Source organism: Leptonotus elevatus, chromosome 17, assembly GCF_054856555.1.
Source record: "Leptonotus elevatus isolate MCC_2025b chromosome 17, RoL_Lele_1.0, whole genome shotgun sequence".
In the NCBI taxonomy this organism is placed as follows: Eukaryota; Metazoa; Chordata; class Actinopteri; order Syngnathiformes; family Syngnathidae; genus Leptonotus; species Leptonotus elevatus.
In genome coordinates this window covers 5328221-5337685 of record NC_141255.1, presented here as the reverse complement: position 1 = coordinate 5337685, position 9465 = coordinate 5328221, and the positions used below count along the sequence as shown (strand labels likewise).

Below are 9465 nucleotides of genomic sequence, written 5' to 3'. Positions count from 1 at the left end.
GATTATTGATTGAATCGAGTACTTATTATAATTTAGCAGGCTATTAAAAACAAGAAAACATATATCTGGTTAGTTTGTGTTGTCCTAGCAACATATGCAGATGACCTTTTGTTTTAGTTTTTTTCGGGTAATTAGGCATTTACTTTCACAGTAGCCTATACAGTTGAAAATGACTAATAAAGTTTATTTCAAAATCAAATCCCCCCTTCGCTTTCTGTTCCAGTGACGTCATCATATCTGGTTAGTTTGTGTTGTCCTAGCAACATATGCAGATGACCTTTTGTTTTAGTTTTTTTCGGGTAATTAGGCATTTACTTTCACAGTAGCCTATACAGTTGAAAATGACTAATAAAGTTTATTTCAAAATCAAATCCCCCCTTCGCTTTCTGTTCCAGTGACGTCATCAGAACCACATTTGAAATAGCCCTCTCGTAGCCAAAGACGAGAGTCCAAAATGCAAAGTTGATGTCGAAACTTGGGGGAATCTCAGGGAGGGTTACAAGACAAATCCACCAATGACGACTGAGCAAAACAAATACAGTGTTGGTGATTGTGCTCACATCAAGATTACTTGCACAATTTGGCTCGGCAGCTGACTGTAGAACCTAATCCTCGGGCGCCCCCTGCCGTCGTCTTGCTGCTCATGTGAAGACAGCACATTTTTGTTTTTGTTTTTTTTCTCACACACGAAATTTGGGTATTCTGCTCGGATGTTGTCATTTATTGAGATAATAAGGCACTGGTATACATCTAAATGTTAATTCTATGGTAAGAACAAACGACAAAACATCATTTTATTTAAATCGTAATCTTTGAATCTATTGTCATATTTTTAATTGCTTTAGCTGTATGTGTAGATTAAAATATATATTGTCTGATATATATATTTTTTTAAATGGAAAATTTTTTGATGTGGCATCAGTCATGTCCACCACGGCAGTCTAATGTATTCAAACATGTTCCCTGCCTGCCAAAGCACCAAAAATTGCATCCCATGCAAAATGACCGCCGAAACACAATTAAGGCGGTTCCGAGTGACTCATCTCTGCCGGGACTCGAACCCGGAGCCTCTGGATTAGAAGTCCAGCGCGCTATTCCATTGCGCCACAGAGACTGCGTCAAAATCATGGCGTAGAGTCACAATTTGTACGTAAGCGCATCCGAGACATCACCGGGGCTCATTCTCCATCCGTGCAGCATCAGGACCAGTCTGAGCCGCCATATTTGTAGTACCGCAAACAGCCACTTGAGGGCACTGTGGCGTTCACAACCGTTGACACCTCCCCAAAACGCAGTTTGCTTTTGCTGTAAATGGAAGCCGATTCTACAAAAGACAACTTCAAAAAAATGTATAGGCTAAAATACATTTTAGACTCGTAAAAAATGAAATGCAACCCAATTCAGTTTAGATGACTCAAACGTGTGGCGTATGCTTGTTGCTGTTGCTCTGTCACCACACTGATTTGGCACTCCACTTCCTCCTGTTCCACGTTGTAAAGTTTCTCATTCTAAAAAGAGAGACAGAGATGACGAAAAATGTTATTCTATTGAATCATGTCAATACTGAATGTTTTATAGAGTGGTGGAATGACTTTCATTGTGCTGTTCATATTTTAACATGACTGTACCATGTTGTTGTTACAAATATCGCTGATGAGATCCCGAGGTTTTGGCCCAGAGTTAAAGATGTGTTCCTGATTCCTGCACAGAGAACGAAGATGTAGGCCCATGTCGGGTTTAAAGTCTCAAAAAACGATGCCTTCAACCCACCTTCTGCAGCACACACACATCAGGAATGCGAGGACAGCACACAGTAGAGGGATGATGATGGCAGCGTACAACATGACGTTTGCATCTTGGTCTGCCTCTGCGGAGGAAGCGCATGTAAACCAGCACGGATCAGGTTTCCCAAAAAGCTCCTTGTTTTCCCTACAACGTACCAAAACATTTGACATCACTCCATTCCGTGTCGCCGCGATCGCTGTTTGCTTTAAGAGTCATACAGTACTGACAGTGAGGCACCCGCTCCATTAGTTCCCACGTCTTTCCCTGGACCCTTTTAACCTAAAATGAGATTAGAAAGGGGAAATTAACACTGCCATTGACAGTTAAAGACGTAAAAAAAAAAATTTAAACTATTTTTTCCTGTTTTTTGTACATTTAGAACAGATATAAAATTTGTGATTAATCATGAGTTAACTAGTGAAGTCATGCGATTAATTACGACTATACATTTTAATCGCCTGATGCCCCTAATTTTTAATAACCTTTTCTTTAAAAAAAAAATATATTTTTAATAATTTTTTTTAAAGAAAAAAATCATTAAAAAAATTAGGGCCGTCGGCCGATTACAATTAAAAAACTAGTTAACTCACGATTAATCACAAATTATATATCTGTTCTAATACAAAAACAAATTCTAGGTTTTCATACTTTTGTTAACAAAAGTGGGGAAAAAAATGTTAAACTAGAAATAGTTCAAATGAATTTTTGACGTCTACAGCCGTCAATGGCAGTGAATGAGTTAAGCACATGGCAATGTGTGTATTTTTTTTTGTGCTATTCTTTTTGTTGATATTTTGCTTTTTATATTCATAAAGTAACATTTTGGGCTGTGACAACTTGGACATTTGTTTTAAATCTCCAGATTTTGTCAAAGCAGTCGCAACAGCAACATTTCTTACCTTTTCATAATCGCACTCAGTGTAATTTATGATGAAATTCCAAAGAGGCAGACGTAAGACATCAGGAGGGATCCAGCTCAGGTTGAATTTGCCTGCAACTTTGCTAGCGTTCCATTTTAGAGCATGCGGCGTCACTGAGCAGGGAAGGTCGTCAAAGGGTCAAATATTGACACATTGAATGAATAATGTGGAGGAGATGCGAGACCGTGTCTCCACCTTGCACGAGATTCTCCTTAAAGGTGTTCCTGACGAGCTCCTCGTTCAGGGTGGCGTTAAACAACATGTGAATGGACTCGTGGGCTTTGGACTGCAGATGGCAGCCCGTCCTCACGCCTTCGGTGAGTGTGTACCGCGAACACTCTGACAAGGCACCGGAAGGCACATCCTCCACCTCATTGTCTAATCTTACACGGATGACAAATAACGGAACTGTTACTATAATCACAGCATGCTTACTCAGCAAAGAGGGAGGAAAAAAAAAAATCATACCGATAATAGAAAGCGAAATCTGGAGGAGAGCAGAGCGGAACCCAGGAGCAACGAGTCAGCACGGACGAGATGATGCCGCACTGCACATTACTAACAAGCTCTGAGTGGAAGGAAGTGAATAATAATCATAAGGGTCATAAGTCAAAAAATATCTCTTGAAGGCTTGCACTCTACCTGGATATGTAACATTGAGGTAGGTGGGATCGCTATTTGTGTGGTTACAGGTAGTCTGAACAGAGAAAAGAAGGGACCCCCCCTCCATTGCATGGTTGTAGCATGAAGGAGGTGTTTGATGAGTCTGAAACAACAACAAATCAATATATGAGTCATCAGGTTACAGCTCCGGGGGAATCACGGAAAGTAATTTTTGCATTTTGGCTTGTCAAAAGGCCTTCCGATAGGAGATTTGAGTGTTGTACGCCATTTTGGCTTGTGAACAACAAACTGCTGACTCGGACTTTCATTTACTTACACTCTCTTCCTTACTGTTCGGCTCTGCTGTTCTCATCACCACTGTATATTTACAGTTAGGCGGCAAATGCTCGTGGCCCCACCACAGTTGGGGCTCAAAGTTGCTCAGCCATCGAAGGGTTAAGTTGTATGGTGGCAAAGGTTTGCCTAAAAAGGAGAGGACAGGATCAAGGAAATAAAATACAAAAATAAATAAACCATCCCCTTAATAACTTAGGCGTTAAACTCAAGTGTGATGTGGATGAAAATGGGATTGATTGCATTCTTATTTAAAATAATTTATTTTGGATGTGACTGACTGCGAAATTGGGAAACTATGAGTCTCCAAAAAGTTATTTTTGTTTTGAAACTTCCTCCCTTCCTTTTCTTGGTAGTTGGGCTCCTTTGCGTCGATATGTAGACATGAAGAGCAACGAACAAACAAGCAAACAAACAAAAGACAGTTAAACCACGGCGGCTGTTCAGGTAAACTGGTGTGACGTCACCAAGGCTGTCAGCAAAACATAATAAAGATTTGGACATACGCGGACGCAGAGAAACAGATATTAAAGTACAAATTCACTTTCTTACCTATTTGTGTTTGAGGCTCGACTTCAACCAAGAAGCAAACTGCTACGGATAAAAGCAAACTTTTCAAAAACATCGTCTTTGTGACAAAAAACAACAACGATCTTTTAAAGTCTCATAACACTGATTTTTTTTTTTAACACAGTAATCCAGCCGCATCGACAATGAAACTTTTCAGGACGAGTTGTCATGTCGCTGACTCGCTACTCGCTCAATGTATCCGTTTCGGTTTCAGAGGAAGGGAAAAGCGCAAGCAAGCGTTGCAGGAGAAATGGGCGGAGTTTTCCCCCACTCTTGCCCTCAGCGCAGTGCTGACCATTTGTCTCTTTTCCCCATTAAAGATGAGTAAATGATATATAAAATATAATTATAACATAGATTATGCATCATATTAGGATTTGGCTAGAGACAGTTGTGCGTAAAATTAGCGTTAACGGCATTGGAATAATAAGATTTTTACTTCCGAATTACGAGTGTCTTTGAAGTCAACTTGTACTCGAGCGTGCTTGTGATTGGTGGAAAATAAGGAAGCGAAAGAGGCCCTTTGGGCCCGCGTGCCGGCCACGTTGGTGGGGCAACTTCCCATTAAAGGCAATGCACGTACATTGAAAATGAATCAAAACTCATTTCTCAACCGATTTTTATCAGGTTCACTTTTTTTTTTTTAAACGTCAAAGCATGTGCTATTGATACAGAACATTTGGAAAACGAGCCCCTTTAAAAAAAAAAAAATCGTGTTGATCACAAGTTTCTAGAACAGTGGGTCGAGTAGTGTAAAGTGAACAATAAAGAAAACCGGGTTATTACAGCTCTGTTCATTTTGAACGACGTAGAGTTTGTAACGACAATAAAAGCTTTCCTGAGTTGAACAAATCAAGTCAAAGTGCAAGTTAAACAGATGCAGAAAACAATCTCTTGTGTGTGTGTGTGTTTCATCCATATGTAAACTCTTCCAGCAGCTTTTTGCTTCTTCCTCCTACAGCAGTCACAACTCTACTTGAAGGAGAATGGGAAAAAAAAGTCCGCCGTTCTATGCCATGACTGGCAGTAGTCTTTGTGAATGATAAGGTCCATTTCCTTGTCCTAATATTGGACCATTTGAGCTGCTCATCAACATGGTAGGTCATCCTGCGGGTTGTGTTTTATTCGCTCAGCAGGGGTGATGAGTTCATGAGCGCCCATAATTTTGCAGGGTTGTATGGATTCTGGCACAGGCGTGTAAAAATTGGTGGAAGCCTTAAAAAAAAAAAAGAAAAAAAGTTAGTGCTTTGGTTCGTCAGAGAATAATTGACTCAAATCATTTTATTTACTTTAATTTCCGTGCTTCCGCTCATCATCATGTCCTTTAATATTGCTGATGGATCGGGTATGTCAGGGAAAAGAATGGCGCTGTGTTGACAAAGACATCACAACATGACAGTTTTAGACATGACCTCAAAAGAGTGGTGGAAACTGTTTTTGGCACACACACTTATACAACCCACCTCCTGAAGCAATAGCAGGCCAAAAGGATGCCGACGGACATGATGATGGCGCCGGTAACAGCCACAGCTGTCAGTGGCACTCTGGTCTTATTAACTCCTGTGAGAGAAAGAAGACAATCTATATAATAATCTTTATGTACTTCAATGGAGAAAAATACACGGTCTGAGCACCGACTGAAGAACGTTTACGTCCATCTATCCGGGTCAGGACAGGCGGTCCTTCTCAGTTTGTGTATTAAAAAAAATAAAAAATCAATATCTGTCCTCTAATTTAACCGAAAATTGGTCAGTCTGTTTGGCTGATAAATTTGTCAATTTGACAGTTGATTCCTTACCATAAACTACAACTGCACTGAAGTCACTCTGTACTTTATTGCAGTAGTGGCCACTTGTGACCCGGGAACGGAACACATAACGGCAGTTTTTATCATAGGCAATCTGTCTCAGCTCTCCATGTGGAATGACGCGCTGGCATTCCTTGGAAATCAAGATGAGCAAATTCACTAATAAATTTAGCGTGTGCAGATTTTTTTTTCTAAAAAAAAAAAAAATACCTCGTTATCATTGCATTTGCTGTAACACAACTCATAGGTCCAACTGCAGTCTGGTCCCACCTCCGGTGGCACCCAACTCAGGTTTAGCTTGTCACCTTCCTCACTAACATGCAGGTTTGGAGGATCAACCACTGAGGAAAAGCAGCACACGACTTCAGAACATTTCCATTGTGTACTTTGACATCAGAACAGACCTTTCTTAGGTTGAAACGTTCTCATCGAAGCATTGCTTCTCATGAGCATGCAGACGTTTTCGGAGAGTAAGTCAGCGCCCAGGTAGCAGCCGTCCCTGACCCCGTGGCGAAAAGGCTTCTTGCATTCCTTCAAACTTTGTCGGATTTCTGCAGCGCTGCCGCAAGACCTGCGCTGACCAGAAAAAGGCATCAAGGCATGCGTACACGATCCAAATACATGTTTACTTCATGTTTACTCAGCTTACATACATGTTGTCTTTTTTCCTCACCTGTAAAAGAGAGTCAATTTAACAGAGGGATCGCTCGGGATCCAGGAACAATCCATCCTCGTTGCTCGGAGAAAACATTTGAAGTCAGTGACCAGAGGCGCTGTCAAGTCCAAAAAAAAACAACCAGTGACGGGAAGGAATCAACCTCAAGGTGCCGTGTCGTTGTCTTGAATCCATTAGTTGACTCGTCAACATCATAAGTTGATGTGGACTAAGTGCTAATCACATAGCTTTATGCTACAAATGAGGAAAATACTTGACCAAAAATGATAACAGTAACAACGTCACATGAAAAACATATATCAACATATCAATGACATCATTTATCTCAATGAGGTCGACTATGAAAAAGCTTGTCATTCACAGCCAAATCTGGTTCCAGACAGTTTGGCTTTAGCCCCAAGTGCTAGCTAGCTAGCTCCCTAGCAGGTAAACAAGCTCTCGGGGAGCTAGCTAGGGCGCTAGCTAGCTAGGGCCCGGTGCTAAAGCCAAAGAACTGTGGCAGGGTTTTTACTTTCTGGATCTGGATTTGCCACCTATGAAAATAAATATTCATTTTCATTTAATTTGAATGAAAATTTGTTATTTAGTCTTTCAATTGTAATTTCAAATCACAACCACCCTGGTGTCCTGTACCTGGAGGTTGGAGGGGGTCAATGACGATGGAAGCAGACACGCTCTCGCCCTTTCCGCAGTTCTGCCGTTCGGCAGTTCGGACTTTGACGGTCCAGCGAGAAGAGCCGGCATCATCCGTCAGAAAAGTCGTTATGAAGTTTGTCCTCACTGTGCTATACTGTTGTAAAAAACAACAACAACACATGGCTACATTTGAGTCATGTAACACCTCAAGTGTCTAAATCGTTTCTGTTAGTGTCTCCTACATTTTTCGGCCCATATCTGTACTTTACGTCGCAGCGGTCCGGCAGCTCGTTAGGCCTCTGCCAAGACACGTTCACCGTAAACGGGTCGAGCCACTCGTATGATAGCTCCGTTGGTGGAGGAAGATGATCTTTTGGGAAAGAACATTAAAAAAAAGAGGAACCTGTCAACGACCATTTGACTCATGATGAACAACTTGGTTGGGAAGGAGAAGGGAAATGGCCTGAGGTCAGGTGGCTTAGGAGGTTTCTCGCGATGTTCTTCTTGGCCAGGAAGTATCAGATGCTCAGGGCATTGTGAGCTGCCAAAATACTTCCTACAGTAAGCCAATCACTTCTTGCCTCTATCAATTTATATCCTTTCAATATATGTTGTTATTGTTGTACATAGTTGTACAAGTGGTTCTTAACCTTGTTGGAGGTTGTGAAACCCACCATTATCCAATGTGCGTTAACCACACCCTTTAAAAAATAATGTTTTTTTTTTCTCTAATTCAAGAAGACATACTGTGTTAAAGGGTTTACTGGTAAACAAAATTAACAGGGAGAGAAGCCTTTTCATCAAATCTGGCTCTCTTCACCTTGAATTCAGAAAGCATTGTGTTATTGTATTCTCCATCTCCACGCAGTTGAAGAAAGTGTTTTATGAATTTAGCTAGATAGCTAGTTGTGCTGGACTAGAATTGTTCAACTTGGCATTGCAAATCATGCAGTTAGGACACCGATTCTAACTCAACTCTATATTTTAAGAGCACTTTAAAATAACCACTGCTGTTTTCTAAGATGCAACCTGGATGGAGCAGATACAATGAAACTAATTAAGCGAGGCCGTGGAATTGAACCCTGTGGAACACCATACCATCTTGCAGTAGTTATTATTCTACTAAACTCGATCCAAATCTGTGGATTGCCCTTAGAATTGCTTTTGGAAAATCAAGCTGTTTACTTTCCTCCGCTCATCATTGGCAGAGTGTCAATTAAGACATTGCACATAGGATTTGTCTTTTTTTTTTTCCTTTCTTTCTTTGCACATAGGATTTGTCTAATCATGACTTTAATTGATGACTTTGTATCCAAAAAAATGCAGGAGTGTTCCTCTGTAAAAGTACACTTACATGTTCAACATTCATTTATTTCAGTTTTTAAAAGCTATCGTTCCTATTTATTTCATTTAAATGTATTCATTTTTGTAAACCGTTTACTGTTACGTCAAATGACATGGCATGTTGTTGCCCTTCTCAAAACGCTGTAACTGTGTTGCGCTTCTTTCAAACGACAGAATTATCCATTTGACTTGTTTACTGACATTCGGTGCAAATGCATGCGTTTCAGGTTTTTATAGCAGTGATAGCCAACGATCTAGTATTTGTTTTCGGTCAGCGGAAAAAGTGCGCAGTAAGGCGTCTGTTTTGTACTTTGGTGCCATAAACACAGTTCGCTTCTTTCGGAAGTAACAAAACAAAGTCAAGATTTCGCTTTAAAGTGTTTGCTTGACACAAATAACACTTTCTATGTCTTACCTCCTTCGCCGTGCAGCGTAAACGGCATGGACGAGTGGAACAAAAGAGCCAGAATTAAACACATACTCTCCGCTTGTTTCCGCATGTTTTGCGCGTTGACGTCTTCGGATCCAAGTAATGTTGTCAGGTTTTAAATCGTCAAGGGACAATAGTAGGAACACCTGAGGGAAACGGGACAATAGTAGGAAAACCTGAGGGAAACGGGACAAATAGGTGGAAAAGAGTACACAAGTTCTTTAACCTGTGTGCCGGGAACTTGTGTGGGTGGTGAATGTGTGGAAAGTGACGACTTGTCCATCTCGGCAATTTCCCAACACACAATCACCGCCCACAATGCAAACGCACAAAATGCACT

At 40.9% G+C, this 9465-nt stretch overlaps 2 protein-coding genes and 1 non-coding gene across 3 annotated transcripts; all 3 read right to left on the bottom strand.

Moving 5' to 3' along the window:
* Positions 1-700: 700 nt before the first annotated feature.
* Positions 701-4719, bottom strand: LOC147159427 (uncharacterized). The gene is made up of 10 exons (XM_086058678.1): positions 4215-4719; positions 3646-3791; positions 3348-3471; positions 3174-3273; positions 2901-3088; positions 2685-2818; positions 1941-2064; positions 1771-1867; positions 1629-1701; positions 701-1508 (listed from the first exon to the last, which is right to left on the bottom strand). Exons 1-10 carry the CDS (start codon positions 4285-4287, stop codon positions 1401-1403), a joined length of 1167 nt encoding a protein of 388 aa, XP_085914804.1. The 5' UTR covers positions 4288-4719; the 3' UTR covers positions 701-1400.
* trnar-ucu (transfer RNA arginine (anticodon UCU)) lies at positions 1041-1114 on the bottom strand. The gene has a single exon. It is a non-coding gene; the product is annotated as a tRNA-Arg (tRNA).
* A 130-nt stretch (positions 4720-4849) lies between the features above and the next one.
* il13ra1 (interleukin 13 receptor, alpha 1) lies at positions 4850-9446 on the bottom strand. The gene is made up of 11 exons (XM_086058677.1): positions 9302-9446; positions 9111-9271; positions 7594-7721; positions 7349-7505; positions 6713-6812; positions 6444-6610; positions 6250-6380; positions 6031-6172; positions 5696-5792; positions 5522-5600; positions 4850-5447 (listed from the first exon to the last, which is right to left on the bottom strand). Exons 2-11 carry the CDS (start codon positions 9193-9195, stop codon positions 5322-5324), a joined length of 1212 nt encoding a protein of 403 aa, XP_085914803.1. The 5' UTR covers positions 9196-9271; positions 9302-9446; the 3' UTR covers positions 4850-5321.
* Positions 9447-9465: the final 19 nt, after the last annotated feature.